We start from the raw sequence: 20,231 nt of genomic DNA, 5'->3' as shown, positions 1-20,231 counted from the left end.
CCTATAACAGTGCCTTGAACAGTTATTATTCTGCGTGTGGCATTCTATAATTTTATGAACATTTAATGTTAAAAATAACATACATTTAAAATGACTGTTTTCTGCTTTGAAATGGAAATATTTTCACTCACTCACTTGTATATAATAACTGCATGTACGTGTACTGAGAAACTAAATCTCCAGGTCATGCAAGTTAAAAGATGAGTTAATTCTGCCTGCTGTCCTGATATCTTCATATTATGTTATAAAAAGTTTATGAGTTTGAGTAGGTTTAATGGATTAAATTCTGCTTTTTGTGAATTTTTATAAAATGTTTATACTATTTTTAAATTTATATTCAATTTAAGATAATGCTTTTAGATGAATTCACCACTAAGCTTTTGGCATCCTGTTGCAAAATGACAGACCTGCTGGCGGAGGGTATAACTGGTAAGTGTTACCAGTCCTCATCACAAAAGCTTTATTGTGATTGAGAAGGTTCGAAATGTCAATAGATTTTAGTCAGTAATTGTGTTTGTAAGGGGCTGTGCTTTATTTTTTAGTAACTCTAGCCATAATAATTACACTGGGCATTCTTCTTTTCTCAGTGAAACTTCGGAAAAACCTCAGTAATTCAGGTTTTCCCCCCATCAGCTGAGTGCCTCTAAGTTAATTACCTTGTTGAGTTCCTTCTCCAAATCTTTTACATATTTGTTACAGTTTTGTATGTTGATGTACTAGGTTTGCCTCAGTGTTTTGATGAATGTTCATGGTTTGCATGAATTGCTTTTAAATGGATAGTAAGATCTGTGTCATAAAATAAACTTTTGTATACAATCATGTAATACTGACTTTGTTTTTTTATTACCTAGAAATGAAGTGATGAATTATAAGTTTGAATTAGCTTTAGTATATGATTATGAAAAATTATGCTGCTACAAGTTGTTTTCTCTGTCACCTTGGACAGGTTATTTAACTCGCTTAAACCTCAATATTATCATTTGTAAAATTCTTATAAGGTTATTATGATATTTATCATAATTCATGTAAAGTACTTAAACTGGTGTCTGGTGTCATGCTCGCTATTACTGAAGTAGAATATTTTGAAAAAGAAGTACATATTTAATTCTTAGTGTCTTGGTTTCTCATGGCACGTTGATTGCTATGCTGGGGCACCTAACTATGAACTAACTGCTTGTTTCTCATGCTTAGCCCAGAGTTCAGTCCTAGGAAAAACACATTTTTAAGATTTTTCACTTTATCAAACAAAAACAAAGAAAATGTTAAACCCAAGATATGTAAATGTTTCCCTATTATTATAAATAAGTAGTTATTAATGTTTATTTTCAAAATGATTTGAATGTATAATTATTTGGTTCTATAAAATGACTTTTTTTTTGTTAGTTGTAGAGAATATTTATAAGAATCGAGAACCTGTCAGACAAATGAAAGCTCTTTATTTTATTTCTCCAACATCAAAGGTAAGTATTTTGAATCTTTAAAAAGATGTTCTTCAGTCTTTTTACTATCTCACAGAAAATTCAAAGTAATTAAATACCCCTTATTAGAAAAATAGTGCCATAAACTGGTTTGCTTGGGGTGTTTTCTGTGTTAGAAGATTGTTTCATATGCATTCTTCTCACTAAAAATATGTGAGAAGAATTTCTATCTCTTGCATATGAGAAGCCAGAATTTAATTGGATAAAACTGTTACGTGTTTCTTTGAATAACTTCTTACTCATGCAGTTCCTATTTAGTCATAATTTAAAAAAAGACTATATTGTTTATTTTTAGAGAGGGAGGGAGAAAAGGAGAGAAACTTTGACGTGAGAGAGAAACGTCGATTGGTTGCCTCCTGTGCCCATCCCAGCTGGGGACCCAACCCACAACCCAGACACCTGCCCTGAGTGGGAATTGAACCCATGACCTTTCCCTGGGCAGGACGACACCCAAACAACTGAGCCACACAGGTTAGGGCAGCCATAATTTTTGAGAGGATTAAAATGTCTTAAAAGAAGTAATCTCTGGGCCTGGCTGGTGTGGCTCAGTGGATTGAGTGCAGGACTGCCAACCAGAGGGTCACCAGTTTGATTCCCAGTCGGGGCACATGCCTGGGTTGTGGGAAAGGTCCCCAGTAGGGGACATGCGAGAGGCATTCACACATTGATGTTTTTCCCTCTCTCCTTCCCTTCCCCTCTCTAAAAATTGATGTTTTTCCCTCTCTCCTTCCCTTCCCCTCTCTAAAAATAAAATAATCTCAAAAAAGAAAAAGTAACCTTTGATTAATTTTCATTTATCTTAGTGATTTTTATACTACCCATGTGTGTACATGTGCATGTGTGTATGCGTATATATATATATATTTTTTTTTAATGTCAGAAGAATTGCTTTATAATCCAGCCGTGATTTAACTTATAACTTAAAGCCAAACTTTTAGAGCTAAATAAAGTATCAAATTCCTTTATTCTGTACAATATCTAAGAATACACTTTCTAATACATACTTTGGCTTATTCCCACCTAGAATGTTAATCTGGCAGTACCAGTTTCTTCTAACTGTGGCAGACAGTAGGGAAAAACCCATATATTCACTATTTGGTCTCTACATACTGGCTGCTGGTGGGTTTTAATGACATTTTATAGTTTATTCATGATATCAATTCAGAAATAAAATTCATGATCGGAAAAGATGCAAGCTAAAAGTGCCATTTTTCACCAACTAAATTGGTAGAGGGGTTTTTAAAAAGTATATATGTATATGTATATAAATCTTGTATTCTAGCTATTGGTATGTAACAGCACATACCAGTATAAACTGCTAGTGGGAACATAGATTGAGACAGCCTTTTTGGAAAATAAGTTGCTTTTCTTTATCAAGAAGCTTAAAACATCCATATGTTCAAGTTTATTATAAAGAAGTAATCAAATAAATGGTTATGTTAAATTCCTAACAATAAATAAATCCAATTAAATTCTTAGCATTAACAATTAATGGTATGAAAGACCATTGCCATTGAAAATGACATTTCTAGGAAATTTTAATGCTCTAGGTAAAAGGTTATCATGTCAGGTGACAAAAGCAGGACACAAAATTTTATATTTGATGAAAGAACAAAGGGTTTTGTACCTTTTTCTACCACAACCAACTCCAATTTCTCTTCCTGTCCTTCGTCAAGTACCTGTTGGGTCCTTCAGGCCCCTGTGTACAAGTGAGGCCTTGGACTCCTCACACACTAGTGGAGAAACCAGGGCTGGGAAAGCACCTGGAGACCAGACCAGATAGTTCCTGGGAAGGATGGTGAAATGATAGATTTCAGGAACAGTTTGACCCTGAGAGGTCTGTGAATCCCAGGACAAAAGTCAGTTGGGTGTCTCAGAAAAGCCCTGATGGTTTGCTTTTACGCCTCTAGCCCTCAGGAGGTGAAGCCGTTTGCCTTCCTCCTCTGGCGGAAATGCCTCTGTTTAGGGTACTCCACCAACCCAACCTAAGGCTCAAGTGAGTTGGCCAAGTAGAGAACCTAAGGCTCAGATCAAGCTGCTAGAGAGAGGAAGGTCAGTAAGAATAAAGAAAACACATCTACAAAGTACAGCTGCGTGGAGAGGAGGATGACAATCTGAACAGAGAAATAGTACGCATAGTGAGATTCTAGTTAGCATATAAAAACTTTCTGAAGCTCAGAAGTGGATTATCTCAGTTAAACAGTTAATTGAAGACAAGGATAATCACTACTGAAATTTGAATAATAGTCTAGAAGATCAAAATGGAATATCTATCTATAAGCAAAAATAAACAAACTCCCAGAAATCATGGGGGGGAAGAGACTTGAAGGATAGGTCCAGGAGTTCTAACAGAAATACAGAGAGATTCCAGAAAACAGAGAGAATGAGGAGAGAATGGTTCTAGAAGTTCCAGCAGGAGAAAAAGGGACAGATGGAGGAGAATTAAGTTTTTGTTCGTATTTTTTTGCCTCTAGACCACTGTATCTTTGAAAATGAGCAGTGTTGAGTCATGTCCTACCAGGCTCTCTTACCTGCTATTCCTTCTTCTTGCAGTCATCTGCCAGCCTCTGGGTTTTCATTCTGGTCCCTTGACAGTTTTAGCTCCTAACCCACTGTCATGCTCTTCTTTTTACCTGTTGTCGTCTCAGAGGTTTAATTGTCTGTGAGGGTAATACTTCCAGTACCTTCGTTGACCTATCAGTTCCTCTATCTGTTGCCTGCCAGTGGTCTTGTCTTCTGTGTCACTGCAGCTCCCACATGAGCACTCCTAGATTTCCCCATTGCAAAACAGCACTCTGTTCACACATTTCACCTTCCTGCTTACTACACCTCTAGCTATCACTGGCTAGACAACACAGCATCTTATGAATTAAACTTTTAGACAGCTACAGTTTTTGTTTAGCGTTGAAATAAAATAATCTTAGTTATTGCAAAAGCTAGCATACTTAAATTAGCATTTAATAAAATATTTATTAACATCTCACCTTTTTTTAAGTCTGTAGACTGTTTTTTACGTGATTTTCCAAGTAAATCGGAGAACAAATATAAAGCAGCATATATATACTTCACTGACTGTAAGTAGCTTTGTAAGTCATTGCTTCATTGTTAAAAATTCTGTTAACTACAAAGTGTTAAAATATTCCAGTTCTAGTGACTTTCTGTTTATTCTAACTAGGTTAGAAAAAAATAAAGAATGTAAGACCATATGTATCCTAATTCATGTGAAGGTGATAGAAAATTTAAAAATCATCCCAAACTAGTTTCAGAAGACAGTCAGTTTTTTTGAGAGGTTGGTGGAGAGGGCTGTCCCTCAGATTCTGTGCTGATGACAGGAAGAATTCTTTTTCTTTTCTTTTTTAGTAAAATAAGTAAAGGTATTACTTATTTTACATTTTAGAGAGAGGGAAAGGGAAGGAGAAGGAGAGAAAGAAGCATCAGTGTGGGAGGGATACATGGGATACATGGACCGGTTGCCTCTCGAATGCCCCTAACTGGGGACTTGGCCCAAAACCCAGGTATATGTTCTGACTGGGAATTGAACCGGCAACCTTCTGGTTTACAGGCTGAGGCTCAATCCACTGAGCCACACCAGTAAGGGCGGGAAGAATTTTTTTTTAAGATCTTATTTATTTATCTTTAGAGGAGAAGGGAAGGAGAGAGGGAGAGAAACATCAATGTGTGGTTGCCTCTCATGTGTCCTCTGCTGGGAACTGGCCTGCAACCCAGGCATGTGCCCTGACTGGGAATCGAACCGCGATTCTTTGGTTTACAGGCCCATGCTCAATCCACTGAGCTACACCAGCCGGGGCTAAGAATTCTTTTTTGAATGAATATTTCGATTGGAGATTTGATTATGTAATAAAAAATAAGACCATTCAGGGGGACGCTGAAGGAACTGCAATCTGTTCGGCAAATACTAAGGGAGCAAATGGATCACGTTTCCCTTTCTATGCTATGTGTTGAAATAGCACCTAAACAAAAACATCACAGAGAAGTCCAGAGACACACATAATTCTGTTTTATATTATATCTTACATAATTACACTGCAAAATAAAATGTCATTCATCTAAGTTAGGTCTTGGCTTCTTGAGGCTAAAGAAATTCATGTTAAAAGACACTGGCATCCAGTGGCTGATATTCTGATCTAGATTTAATGGAACTGTAAACAGGTAGGTTAAAAGGGGGAAGGAGCCTGGGCTGGTGTGTCTCAGTGGTTGAGTGCTGGCCTGCGAATTGAAGGGTCACTGGTTCAATTCCTAGTCTAGGGCACATGCCTGGATTGTGGGCCACATCCCCAGTGGCGGGCGTGCAAAAGGCAACCACACATTGTTTTTCTCCCTCCAATTTTTCCCTCCTTTCCCCTTTGTCTAAAAATAAAGTCTTTAAAATATATATAAGAAAGGGGCGGTGGGGGGGGGGAGGTCCAGAACTTACTGACATCAGAGAAGTTCCTGTAATTACAGGGAAAAAAAAGAACAGTTGGGGTGGTACGGCTGCCCTGAGTGACTTAGAGAAGTGATGTAGATTCCTAACAAGTTCCGAAGGCCCTACAAAATGTTGTTAAGTCGTGAGTTAGCACCTGGTTCCCCTTCCCGACGATTTTAGTTTGCTCTGCTAGCAGCTGTCTGAGGAAATACACCTTAGGTCATGGTGGATATGAAGGGGGAAGTGGGAATCTCTGGTGCAGCCCCTTTGACCAGCATGTATCCACTCTGTAAAGTGAAGAACAGCGTTAACTCTGTCCTCATAGTAAATTACTTTGTGAAAGTAAGTAACTTAGAGAAAACAAGGTTCTAGATGTTAGAATGATTTATTCAAAAGAGTGAAAATTTAGATGGAGTTATATGCTTTGATTTTTTTTTCTTTTATCCTCTCAGTTTGCCCTGATAGTCTCTTTAACAAAATTAAGGCTTCGTGCTCCAAGTCAATAAGAAGATGTAAAGAAATAAATATTTCCTTCATTCCACTTGAATCTCAGGTACTTTCTATTTTATTTTTAATTTTAGTTCATAATGGATTTTAAATTTTGGTTTTATGAGCTTATTTGTTAATAAGGGATATATTACCTATGTATTTTTAAATGTTTGACTTATGTATTTGGTAAATTTGAACAATCCACAAACATTTCCCATGATGAAGGGAAGAACATGAGCACTTTATTAGAGTCCAGCATCAGAAATGAAAGTGGAGCTTACATTTCACATCCGCCACTAAGTCCTGTGCATGTCCAGCTTCACAGCACAGTTAGATCGTGGGACCAGGTTTCGAGCACACTCTCTGTTAGTGGACGGGGAGCTGCACAGGCACAGGCGGGTTAGCCCCGGCTCAGCCCCCAGCTGTGTGCCAGCTGCTGCTGTTGTGATGGGTTGTGTTCCGAGAAGCGAGTGACTGCCTGTGGAAGGAAAGGCAAGGAAGTTGTCATGATTCATCAGTTAACCTATACTGTTTATTACATACCTACTTTACACTCAATCCATTATATTAGGCCAGGAGGGATTACTGTTATTTTTAAAAATAAAAATTAGTTTAGTGGGGAACTCTCAACCCCATTTAGAGAGCTGCTGCTTTTGTATTCTTCAAATAACACAATAATAGTACATTTCTAATCCAAGTCTCCTTGCACATAAGTAAATGCTTTTGTTAGTTGAATAAATAGATCTTTGAGGTCACTGTATATACGGTAAGACCAATACTATGGTGCAATGTTGTATCTTTTTAGGAAGTATTTCTCTATTTTAAGGACATGGAAAGTATAAGCTAAAGAATTGAAGATACGTATCAGCTATGGAAAATTTCTAGGTTATTCTCTAGATTTTTAGTGTATGCCAGATATAGGGACCAATTTTGGCTTTGTTCTATTTCTTTTTGCCGGGTATTAGATTTTTATTTCAGTTTGACTACCTCAGATTTTTTCACCCATTGCACAGGCAGTGAGAAGCAAATAGTGCTGTGTGTGTGTGAAACAAGAACTGAAGGGGGGAGGTAGGCTGAGCAGGAAAGGGGAGTGAGAAAAGAGGGGATGAAATCCAGATGACCGTGAAAAGGAGATTTGATTAAGGTGAAGACAAAGTTGTTTCAGAAAATGTCGTTAGTGCAAGTGTTTTTTAATGTCCCCATATAATAGCTGCATTTCTCTTGATACATTTTTTAAAATCAGGTCTCCAAATTGACAGTGTAACTTTTTTTTGGCTTCACTTAGGTATATACTCTTGATGTACCAGATGCATTCTATTACTGTTACAGTCCAGACACCGGTAATGCAAACGGAAAAGATGCTGTAATGGAAGCGATGGCTGAGCAGATAGTTACAGTATGTGCCACCCTGGATGAAAATCCCGGAGTAAGGTATAAAAGGTAAGTCATTCAGTAGCATCTGTTTATGTTATCTGGTCTGTTTGCTCTCCAGTATAAAGGTATGTAATCTCTGTGCTTATGTGCATTGGTCGCAAAATTTTTCTTGCAAAATTATGCTGTATTTATAGAAGATTTAAAGTGTGATGTTTAAATTTTAGAGTAACCAGTAGCCTCTGCTGCTGAATTTCAGAGCTTACATTTGGTATGATTTACAGGCCTACTTTTTCATGAGTTTAAGGAATGCTTAGAGGAAATGCCTGTGTTGTCATATAGAGGCTGCAGTCTTACCTTTAATGTTTCATTAAGTTTCCCCCAAATTTAAGTAGCCATATTATCTGGATACCAGTCATAGTGCCTAAGTGTTTGTGGTTTCTAATCCTAGTGGTGATCTTAAATAAAGACTTTGGGGATTTTTTTAAGAGGTAAAGTTTGACTTTAGTACTGTGTACTTTTATTTATGTGCTTTATTTTTAAAAATAAAGTTTACTGCAATAATGATATGTATATGGCTTGATAAATCATTCCAAAATTAACATAACATCTAACATACCCACCAAGAAATGGAACATTAACAGCATCTCAGTTACTAGCTCCTCTCCCCTCCCCTTAGGTAGCTACCATCCTGACTTCTAACACATTATAGGACTGATTTTGAACTTGGTATAAATGAAATCACACAATATGCTTTGTTTCTGGCTTCTTTGTTCAGCATGGTGTTCTGAGAGTCATCCACGTTGTTGTGTGTAGCCAGAAAGCTTGTATTTCAGTCTTCACTGGCTCGGACCCTTCTGCCCTTGCTTTCCTTATCTGTGTAGGGGAAATGATAGCAGTACCCACTTCCTAAAGTGGTTGTTAGAATAAAATGAGTTAATATTTGGACAGCACTAAGAAAGGGCATGACACTAATAAAATGATAGCGGGAATACTCTCTACCAATAATAAGGGTTATCACTCATTTCCCTTTTGAAAAGTTCTCTAAACATTAGCATTCATCAGGTTGGTTGGCTGAATTGTTTGATTTCAAATTCATGTAGTACCTTTATATTTGTCATATTATTCTTAGCCATTAAAAAATTACTATTAATACCTAGAAAATATATATATAAAATAAATCAAATAAATAAAAAAACCTGGCTGGTGTGGCTCAGTGGATTGAGCGCGGGCCTGCGAACCAGACAGTCGAGGTTCAATTCCCAGTCAGGGCACATACCTGGGTTGCAGGCTGGTTCCCTGCAGGCCAGTTCCCAGCAGGGGACGCACGAAAGGCAACCATACATTGATGTTTCTCTCCCTCTCTCTTTCCCTTCCCCTCTAAAGATAAATAAAATCTTTAAAAAAATAACAAATAAATAAATAAATAAAATATTTAAAAATATAAAAAACAAAAACCAAACAAAATATATATATATAAAAGAAAATATATATAGTAAATCTCCTTAATTCAGGTGTTACCAAACAAGCTCTTCACTCATACCTCAAGTATCGGAAGCATTCTTTTTCTTATAGGTGATGTGCTAATTACATCCTGAAGTCAGTGGAGCAGAGAGTTAAGTAGCTTTCCTTCTGCTAGAGCTTACTCTCTGTTCAAGCTTCTGCTCTTAGTGATTGGATCTGTTCAAGGAAATGAGTAAATGTAACCAATTTATGATTGAGTAGCTCACCTATGGACCTATTTTGATAACTTGATGCTAGTGGATTATAAAAGTAAAATAATCCTGTGGGGTTTTAAAATTGTGTTCCTTTGCATAATATTTATTTATACCTTATAGACTTCTAAAGTGTAATTCCAACACAAAATTATTACCTTTTAAAAGTATTTTAAGGCAAAATATGTAATAAATTATTCCTTATAGTTGCTGCTTTATTTATTTTTAAGGTATAAAACCTAAAGATTCTTTAATACTTGGAAGTCCTCACAATGAGACCCTGCACTTTTGAGGTTGGAGTGCTGACTGAAGAGCCTTTCTCAACATTTTTCTTGTAGATTCGGGAGTTATATTAATGCCCCTGGTCATTAAGTTACAATTTAGAGTATGGTTTTTGTCATTTTAGAAGACAGTGATATATAAGATTTGATGCAAAAGACTATATTGAAAAGTTGACTGTTAGAGAGAATGTGAGGAAATCTCACACTTCTAGTGGAAGGAATAATTGGTCAACTATTTTAGAGAATAATGTAATATCTAGAAAAGGTGAAAATGTACATTTTCTATGACCCAGCAATTATACTTTTCTTTTTTGATTTTGAGAGAGAGAGAGAGAGAGATACCTTGACTAGTTGTTCCTCTTATTTATGCATTCATAGGTTGGTTCTTGTATGTGCCCTGACCGGGGATCCAATCTGCAACCTTGGCACATTGGGATGACACTCCAGTCAACTGAGCTACCTGGCCAGGGCTATACTTTTAGATGTAATATATCTAGAGAAACATGTACGTGGAGATATATGCACAAAGATGTTTATTTCAATGTCATTTGCACTAGGGTAAAATTGAGAATGAGAAGAAATATCCTTCTTTAGGAGAATGAATGAATACATAGCATCTAATATAATTGTATAATAGAAGTATATAGAGAACTAAAATGAATAAATTTAATACATGTGCCAGTGTATGTAAATCTCAAGCATACACTGTTAAAACACACGTATATGTGTAACAGCATGTGTATATATGTGGCAGGAAGAATACACACCAAATTCATGATAGTGGTTTTCTTGAGGGTAGGGGACATAGAGGTAGAGGAGAAGACCAGGAATTAGGAGGGGAACAAGGGAACTGCAGTTTTATTTATAAAATTTCCTTTACATTAAAAAAATCTGAAGCATATGCAATAAGGTTTACACTTATAAAATCTAGACAAGTTGATATATTTGATATATTATTATTTGAACTTTTTGTAAAATCTTTTAAATTAATAAATGGCATGGTTTAATTTTAGAATTCAATTTTATGATATTATACAATACATCTTGAAAGATAATTGTTTGAACATTTTTTCCACTTTTAGTAAACCTCTAGATAATGCCAGTAAGCTCGCCCAGCTTGTTGAAAAAAAACTTGAAAACTACTACAAGATTGATGAAAAGAGCCTAATAAAGGTAATATATAAAAGGCAAATAGTTATCTTGCCTAATCTCTAACTTATTTCTTTATAAACCAAGAAACTATTGTTTATTTTTTGGTATTGATTTGGGAATCATTAACATAGATAATAGTGGAAACCTTAATAGACAGTATGGTTTAGTGGGGAAGATCCAAGTTTTACAGGTACTGTATCCAAATCCTCTGTTTAACTCATAGAAATGTCATTTTGGGCAAATTATGTAACTTTTCTATGCCTAAGTTTTCTTATCTATAAAATGAGGATAATAAGAGTATACCTGTTTTTAAAGTAGTGAGAGGATTAAATGAGTTAACATATATAAAGTTCTTAGAATAATGCTTGCCCCTGAGTAAACATTTCATAAATGTAGTTACTCCTGTTCTTACTAGCTCTGTGACCTTGGACAAAGTATTTACTCTGAGTTGTATTTCCTTCTGTGAAATGGATGATATAACATACCTTGTTTGGTTGGTATGAAGATTAGGTGAGTTAACAAGCGTTTGGCATGTATAGTACTTTAATAAATGGCATCTGTTACTATCTTGTGAAGAAAGTATGAAGGAATCGAAGACTAAGGTCATAACGTGAGGAATACCAGCATTTAGGCTTGGGTTGCAGAGTGAAGAGCCTGACAGAGGTGCTGCCAGGGGGCTGGGAAGCCATGTGGTAGCAGCTGGGGAATGGAAGAAAGAAACTAGATGCTTAGAAGAGATGGGCAAGGAAACCCCCAATTACAGTGCTGTGTAGTAAGTGGAATGAGAGAAGAGTACATAGAATGTGATGGGAACATGGGCCGGGCCTTACTCTTATTCTAACTGGGGTCCCAGAAGGCATCCTGGAGGAAGAGGCCCTTGAGCTTGAAGAATGAATATAATGTGATAGAAGAGGGATTTTATTGCTTGGATAACAGATTTTGGGCAGAGGCACAGATAAAAACGCAAAATTCACAATCAGACATCTTGGCTAGAATGGAGGGTATAAGCTTAGATGTTAGTGTAGTTTTTGTTTTGGAGGTCTAGTGAAAGCTGTTGGTTGTAGTTACGAAGACAGTGGCTCAGTACACATAGCACAGTTACGAAGACAGTGGCTCAGTACACATAGCACAGTAAGTAGTTAATAAATGTTTATTGAAGAGAGAAAAGAGACACAATCAGTATACAGTGATTATCCTTTAGTTTCTCATTATTTCAGTGAAAAAAGGCAAAATCCACAAACATACATAAGTAAAATGCATCCTTTCCATTCTTCCTGCCTGAAAAATCACATTTTTTCAAATGATTAATACCTTTTTTTCCTTCATATGTGAACCTGACAAAGTGTTACCTTCATTATCTGAGCCTTTCCTGACATCAGGTCAAGTGGCACTTCCTCCCATGTCCTTTCCTAACCCCAAGCCCCAGTGTAGCGGTTCTTTCTCCTTTTCATATTCTGAAGACTTATAACTTACATATATGGAGGGTTTACGAAGTGCCAGCTTGTGCAGTTTCATGGTATTATTACATTTCATTTTTACAGTGATCCTAAAAGCAGAGGTTCTTGTTATATTTTGTTTTACAATGAGAATACTGAGATGTTAACAAGTTGAACAACTGACCCAAAGCCATACAGCAAAAAGATGTCAGGGCTGGACTCAGTCCCCAATTTGGTTCCCAGAGGCCATGCTCTTAACCATTTAAATGAGTGGATGGTTGATCAAACATTTAAAAAAGATCTGTCCTATGTAATTTATCTCTGCTGTATGTAAATAAATAGGAAATATTTGTCTAATGAGTTGTAGGTACCCCTTACTGCTTTGAATAATAACCTAAAGAATTTACTACTTTTAGAAATGAAGTATGAAAAAAAGAAATGAAGTATGAAAGATAGTGATATTAACAATTGTTTTTCCCAGCATTATTATTTACTGTTTAATGATTAGTGCCATTTGTGAATTAATGAAAATAAGGCTTTTATTAAATAGATTTATTATCCTATCAGGCATCAGTATTTTAGTTTTAAATAGCATGATGGTTAAGAGCACAGGCTGTGGAGTGAATCTGACCAGGGTTTGAATCTCCGTTCTGCCCCTAACTAGCTATGATTTGAGTAAGTTACTTGTAATCCTAATGCCTTCATTGTCAAATGGAGGTAAGAACACCTGTTTCATAGGGTTGCTGTAAGACTTGACTGATATGTGTGTTTCTTGCTTAGCAATGTACAGCACAAAGAGCTCAAGTAAAAGCTACTTTTTATAATTTATGTCAGTTTTAGTGTTTATGGGGCTGGATCCTAAGAAAATAGATTTAATGCAAGCCAGATGTTACTTTTTAAAAGGAATGTTCACAGTATTATTAAGCATATCCTCAATCTAATTATGACAGCTTTTGGTTTTGTAGTCTTGGTTTTCCTCCCTCATTGTGCCACTCAGCTTTTTCCATTTTAATGTGACAGACTTAGGAAAAGTCTGCTTTTGTTTTCTAAGATAATGGAAATGTGTTCACACATACAAGTGGAAGTTCTTAAGGTCATTTTGTCTTGTTATTCCAGGGTAAAACTCATTCCCAGCTCATAATAATTGATCGTGGCTTTGATCCTGTGTCCACTGTCCTACATGAACTGACCTTTCAGGCAATGGCGTATGATCTACTGCCGATTGAGAATGATACATACAAGCAAGTATAACTTCAAGGGCACATACAGGGCATACGCAGACAGTACAAGATGAGAGCAGTTAGTGATTCTTGCAGGCACCAGAAATCTGAAACCTCTAACATTTTTTTTGGAGGCATTTTTCTCTTTCTCCTATAATCATAATCTATTAAAAATATCTTCACCTTGTAAATTAATGGGTAATTTGACTGCTTTGAAGATTTTTTGGTGTATTTGCTTCCTTAACTATGTCTACAGCAAAGCTACATGTAAACAGGTTAGAATTTGGAATTTTCACTTAATGTTAAGAGTATATACCAGGCCCACTACTATGTTTATTTAAGTAGAAACCATATTCAAACTGGTTAGGCTGTAACTATTCTGAATAACATGCCCCAAAGTGTCTGTATGTGTCCTGTCAATGTAATGTATTTTAAAAGATGAGAAGATTAAATAGGATGGCTATTGAGATAGGCACAATTTTACCAGTTGGGTACCTATTGTTTACTTAACTCTGATATAATAAGTGTATTTACTTTAAAAGTAATGTCAAATAGAAAGCTAAATGAAAAACAAAATAACATGCCTATCAAGGAACTATTTTACTGTATCTTTGTATCATTTATGAGTGTATATGTATATGTGCATATATACATATTACATATTACTTGTTACAATCTCTAAATCCATATTGGTATTTTTCTGCTAAGATTTACTGCTTCACCTTAGAGAAAAAAGTGAAAATTAGTTTTCTGAAATTTATATTTAATTTAGTAATTTTAATAGATTAAAAAGATTCAAACACTCGATAATTATAATAATTTCTTAAACCAAATATTCTTTAACTTTATATTTTCTCTTACATTTTTATTTACCTGGCTTCTGAGTTTTTCTGTTATTTTTATTAATGTTAGATGACAGAAATCAGCATAGCTATTTTTCTAATATACGGTTAGCTTCAAGCAGATTATTCAGAATTTTCTGAAGGGATTATTATTATCACCTCTCCATCCTGTAGGTCTCTAAACCTGCATTGTTCAAGAAATTTACGAAAATTAAACTGATGGACACTAAAGGATTTGGTTTCAGCATAAAAACATAAATTTTAGACATTTCTAATCTAGTATATAAAATATTTATTTTAGGTGTTCTAGCAAGCAAAGCACTATTTTATTTTTTAGGAGTAAGATTTTTTAAAGCCATCAATAGTTCCTTTTGTATGAATCAAAGAAGTCCATCAATAAGACTAGAAGGAAGCACTGAACTCTGTGGTTTGTGTTCTTGCATAATTCTTAGTGGAAATAGACTAAAAGCAGGAAATCCCGGCTACCTAGAATCTGTTTTTCACCTTGGTGACCTCTTTGCTTGTAAAATGGAATTGTTGTCTTTTGGTATTGTCAGGCTTATGATAGTAATTTTTGTTTGTAAATCAAAGGTTAAAGATATTCTGTAAGTACAAAGTGGCATTTTAAATGACAAAAGGGCTTTCATCCTTAGAGGCAGCCTTGCTTGTCGTTAGCACACTCACCCCGCCTTTGGGCATCTGTAATCAGACCGCATAGGTGACCCTGGCTTGTCCGGCTCAGTTAGTAGGGTGTGCTCACAGAGCGAAAGGTCACTGTTTCACCTCCCAGTCTGGGCACAGGCCTGGGCTGCAGGTTCAATCTCCAGTCAGAGTTGCATATGAGAGGCGACCAGTCCATGTTTCTCTCTCACATAGATGTTTGTCACCCTCTCTTCCTTCCCCCCTTCCCCTCTCTCTAAAAATAAATAAATAGAAATCTTTAGGGGGAGAAAACAGACCACATAGGTAAATGGTTTTATAGGTGGGACCTGTTATATTTTGGCCTATGGAAATGATTCTGCAATTTTCATACAGCAGAAATTGACATTTATTGTCTACAGTCCAGCGCTGGGAAAGCTTGGTGCTATTCTTTCTAATCTTGGCTCAGGAAATTGGCAGCCCCCTAGCTCCCCAAATGGAAGGAGACTATCCACTAAGAACAAAGGGGGAACTTGGGGGGAAGAAGTTAGGAAGCCCATTTTAACAAATTTCAGGAACCCTTTGAATTGCTGCTCACTTCAGTAGAACTGAAAGTGATCACAGTTTTTAATGGCTACATCAGTTTTTCTCTCATTTCCTTTCCCATTATTTTTTTTAAAGATTTTATTTATTTATTTTTAGAGAGAAGGGAAGGGAACGAGAAAGAGAGGGAAACATCAATGTGTGTTGCCTCTTACATGCCCCCTACTGGGGATCTGGCCTGCAGCCCAGGCATGTGCCCTGACTGGGAATGGAACTGGTGACCTTTTGGTTCCAGCCCGCGCTCAATCCACTGAGCTACACCAGCTAGGGCCTTTCCCATTATTTTTTAAATTTGAGTTTATTTGAATGACGTTGATTAATAAAATTATATAGGTTTCAACTTCTTCCCCATTCTTAAAAAAAGATGTTGTTACAGAATTAGGGGAGAACAATATACAAACAAATGATATATGTTTGTGAATTTTGTACCAGCTCTGAAATAGCTCCAGTCCTTTTTTTAAAAAACACTTTTTTAAAAAGCTTTTATTTATTTATTTTTAGAGAGGGGAAGGGAGGGAGAAAGGAAATATCAATGTGTGGTTGCCTCTTGAGTGTCCCCCTGCTGGGGACCTGGCCCACCACCCAGGCCTGTGCCCTGACTGGGAATCAAACTGTCCTCAGCCTTTAACAGACTGCATTGGCACTGACATTTCTATTCTTCACTTCATGGGTGTTTGATAGTTATTAGTACATCAACATCATGTTTAAGCAGTTAGAACACAAATTGTTTGTATACTCAGTCTTGTTCTTAAAGTTGATTGTAGAATGTTGAGTTTTTGTTTTGTAAATATTATTTTGCTAACCTAAAACTAAAATAATAACAGCTAAATCTAACATTTGAAAGTAAACATATCTTGGTAGGCATAGCACTTCAAGTTTTCTTTAAAGATTTTATTTATTTATTTTTAGAAAGAGGAGAGAGTAAGTGAGAAACATCAATTAGTTGCCTCTTCAGTGCCCCCAGATTGGGACCCGGCCCAATCCAGCCATGTGCCCTGACCAGGAATCAAACCTGTGACCCTTTGGTTTGTGGGACAACACCAAACCCACTGAGCCACACCAGTCAGGGCAGCACTTTGGTTTTTAATGTAAGGATTGGAATACGCCTTAGTTTTGAGTGGTATTTACTCCTTACTCCCAAAGTAGTGGATATGTACTCTTCTGTTCTTGAGCTGTGTCTTAAAATTATTGTTTGTAAAAATGTTTCTTCCACTTTTGGGGTGTAAAAATAATCTTAAAAGTTATATACTTCTGTCTTTTTGTAGATATAAAACAGATGGGAAAGAAAAGGAGGCAGTCCTTGAGGAAGATGATGACCTCTGGGTCAGAATTCGACATCGGCATATTGCAGTTGTATTAGAGTATGTGAACCTATTTTAATTTTTATTCCATATTTTTTGAGCACTAAATATGTGAGAGTACATTTTGTAATCCTAAAGTGTGTCTGTAAAGCATTACACCATTGAAATTTAAGGAATTCTCTCAATTCGACAGGGAAATTCCCAAGCTTATGAAGGAAATTTCATCAACAAAGAAAGCAACAGAAGGAAAGGTAAGAGTGTGTCTTATTTAACTTAAAAAAAAATAATGATGAAGGTGGATTTTAAAATTTATTTAAAGTTTTTATTTTATCTAGTGAACTTTTTTCCAGGTGATTTCTAAGGTACACAAAAGTAGAGAAAATGAACTACTATGTACCCATTACCTAGCCTCAATATTTTGCCTCTCTCGCTTCATTAAAGTTTATTTTTAAAGGGCCAGTTAACTACTTTAATCAATGCATTGTTGCTAGGTTTTTTATATTCACATATAATGTACCTGAATTATGCATAAGTAAAGTGCACAGATCTTAAGTGTATACTGAATAACTTTGGAGTCACAAACTAAATCAAGATATCAAACATTTCTGTCACTCCAGAAAGTTCATAGTAACATAATCTATAAATAAAGAACATTTAGCCTGATCTGTTTCAATCTTTATTTTTACACTACCTTTGTTAGTAGTTAATACCTCCTGTCTCTATAAGGTAGACTAGAACTGGTGATGGAGGATATTATTGTTTCATTCCTAACCTTAGGGGAAATATGCTTGATACTTTTATCGAGTATTGTGCTATTTCTAGGTTATTTAGATAGATACATCATTTTTCAGATTAAAGAAGTTCCCTTCTATTTTTAATTTGCCAACAGATTTTTAAAATCAGGAAGGGTGTTGGATTTCATCAAATGCTTTCTTGGCATCTATTCAGATTTTTTTCTCCTTTATTCTGTTAATGTAATAAATTATTATACAACAAACCCTCCTTGGGTTTGATAAATCACAAAATTCTTGTCCGTTATTTCCTCCCACCTAGATTTTGTCATTTTCTCTCTCTCCTCTCATCCTGGGACTCCATTCACCTGTGTTCTAGATGATTTGATTCTATTCTATATCCCTTACATTCTTCCATTCCTTTTTTTCTCTCGTTTTTTTCTCTCTGCTTTAATTGAATTTTTTATTAACCTGCTTTTGAGTCTGTTGTGTCCAATCTGCTGTTAAATCTGTTCAATGTATTCTTTTTGAAACTGAGTTACAAAGTTCTCCTTATAGTATACGATTGTGCGAGTTTTGACAAATGCATACTACCATATAATCACAATCAAGAACAGTTCCATCCCCACCACCCTGCTGACCCCTGTTTCCTGGTGCCCCTTTATGGACAGCCTTCCTTCCTCCCTCTGATCCCTTGGCCACCACTGATTTGTTTTCTGTCCCTGTAGTTTTGCCTTTTTCAGAATGTCATCTAAATGAAATAAAACAGTATGGCTTTTTTCCTTTCACACAGTGCACTTGATATTCAACCATGTTGCATGTAACAGTAGTTTCGTCACTTTTATTGCCGTGTAGTACTCTACCATGCATTTGTCCCACACTTCATCTGCTCTCAAGTTGCAGAACATTTACTTTTGTGTTTTCAGTTTGTTGGCAATTATGAATAAATTATGGATAAAGCCACTATAAACATTCAGGTTTGTATGGACAGATGTTTCCATTCACTGGGATAAATAATTGAGTGGGATTTCTGGGTTATCTGGTAAATGTATATCTAACTTCTGAGAAACTTTCAAACTGTTTTCCAAAGTGGTTCTTCCATTTTATAGTCCCACCATCAATGGATGACAGTCATTATGTTTTTAATTTTAAATGATGCATTTACTTCGAGGACAGTCATTGAATTTTTAAAAGTAAATTCTACCTTTTCATCCATTTAGTTCATCTTTTCTTCTGTTCTTTTTTTTTTTTTAACACAAATATGTTATTTTGAGGACCTTGTCTGCTAACTTCAACATCTGGATCATCTTGGATCTACTTTTATTGACTATTTTACCACTTGAGTACTGATCACTTTTTCCTGTGTGACATGTATAGTAATATTTTAAGTTATATTATGGATGATACATTGTAGAGGCTCTAGGTGATACCCTCTCTACCGAGTATTGAGTTCTGTTCTGGCAGGCAGTTAACTTGCTGATGATTAACCTTGATTCTGTCGAGACTTCATGTAGGCTTTCTTATGGTGAGTGAATTTCAGCCTCACATGTGTTCTGAAGACGTAGTTCTAGGACGGAATGTCTGGATTGTTTCCTTAGGACTCGACTTTGTGTGGAATCAGAGAGTGCCAGTGTTCTTAGCACTGAGATCCCTCAGAAGTGGCTGTCCAGCATTTAGCCACCCAGCAGTTATTCTCTGCTGGGCCTGTAGGAGTCAGGCCCTGGACATATGCAGTTCAGTATTTGTTTGGCCGGGGACCCAAAGGCAATCCCTCCACACATCTTTGAGTCAGGTTATGACTAGCTCTTCTCTCTCTAGCACCCTTTCCCCCAAATTCTACCTTACCAGCTCCAAACTCAAATCTTTTTTCTTCTCTCCAGAGAAACTTGCTACTTGAACTCTACTTTTTTTCATTTGTTTTGGAAATGTCCCAGGGAAAAGCCAAATTTAGTGTAGAATCACTTTCTGGGCTTTCCTTTGCTCAGTTACCTTAGCTGTGAGCTGTTTTTTAATTCATTACCTGAAAGATGTTTTCTTACTTACTCTGTCCAATTTCATTTTTATTTATGGAGGAAGAGTAATTTTGATATCAGTACTTTATTGTGGTTGGAACTGGAAATTTCTTTAATTTGTTTTCTTAAAAACTTTGTCAGATATTTAGTAAACTGGCAATTATTTAAAACTATAGGACTTTAAAGTTGTTATGTAGAATAACTAAACCATAGGTTTGCTTTTAAAATGTTTGATTTTTTTCTCTAGACATCACTTAGTGCTCTTGCCCAACTGATGAAAAAGATGCCACATTTCCGTAAACAGATTACCAAGGTAAGCCGTATTGTATGTGAGATGCCTTATTTATTTGTCCATCTAGTTCTGTAGTCAGGTTTAGCAGTGCATACTTTATCCTGGCATACTTGCTGTTAGCTGTCCTGTGCACCTTCCTCTAGTTTTGAGAAGTATCGCAAATAACTAAGCTTTCCAATAGTATTCTCTCTATATATAACCTAGCTTTATTCATATTCAATTTAAACATTTTTATATCTTTGT

The 20,231-nt window shown here is 36.0% G+C and overlaps 1 protein-coding gene across 2 annotated transcripts in view; it reads left to right on the top strand.

Annotated features, from left to right (window-relative positions):
• The window catches only part of STXBP3 (syntaxin binding protein 3), a 36,463-nt gene that overhangs the window by 7,974 nt on the left and 8,258 nt on the right, over nt 1–20,231 (top strand). Inside the window, exons 3-12 of one of the 2 annotated variants that reach the window (XM_037152432.2) lie at nt 348–429; nt 1,384–1,460; nt 4,474–4,552; nt 6,357–6,457; nt 7,679–7,833; nt 10,843–10,933; nt 13,465–13,589; nt 16,918–17,013; nt 17,147–17,204; nt 19,944–20,009. In XM_037152432.2, coding sequence (XP_037008327.2) covers nt 348–429; nt 1,384–1,460; nt 4,474–4,552; nt 6,357–6,457; nt 7,679–7,833; nt 10,843–10,933; nt 13,465–13,589; nt 16,918–17,013; nt 17,147–17,204; nt 19,944–20,009 — 930 coding nt within the window. The remainder of the gene's footprint in view (nt 1–347; nt 430–1,383; nt 1,461–4,473; nt 4,553–6,356; nt 6,458–7,678; nt 7,834–10,842; nt 10,934–13,464; nt 13,590–16,917; nt 17,014–17,146; nt 17,205–19,943; nt 20,010–20,231) is intronic. The other variant, XM_053655906.1, reaches the window with a different exon arrangement.

The sequence above is a fragment of the Artibeus jamaicensis genome, unplaced genomic scaffold (assembly GCF_021234435.1).
Source record: "Artibeus jamaicensis isolate MK-2021 breed Jamaican fruit bat unplaced genomic scaffold, CSHL_Jam_final scaffold_1689, whole genome shotgun sequence".
NCBI classification, from domain to species: domain Eukaryota; kingdom Metazoa; phylum Chordata; class Mammalia; order Chiroptera; family Phyllostomidae; genus Artibeus; species Artibeus jamaicensis.
The sequence above is the reverse complement of the archived record's forward strand: the minus strand, read 5'-3'. Positions and strand labels throughout refer to the sequence as shown.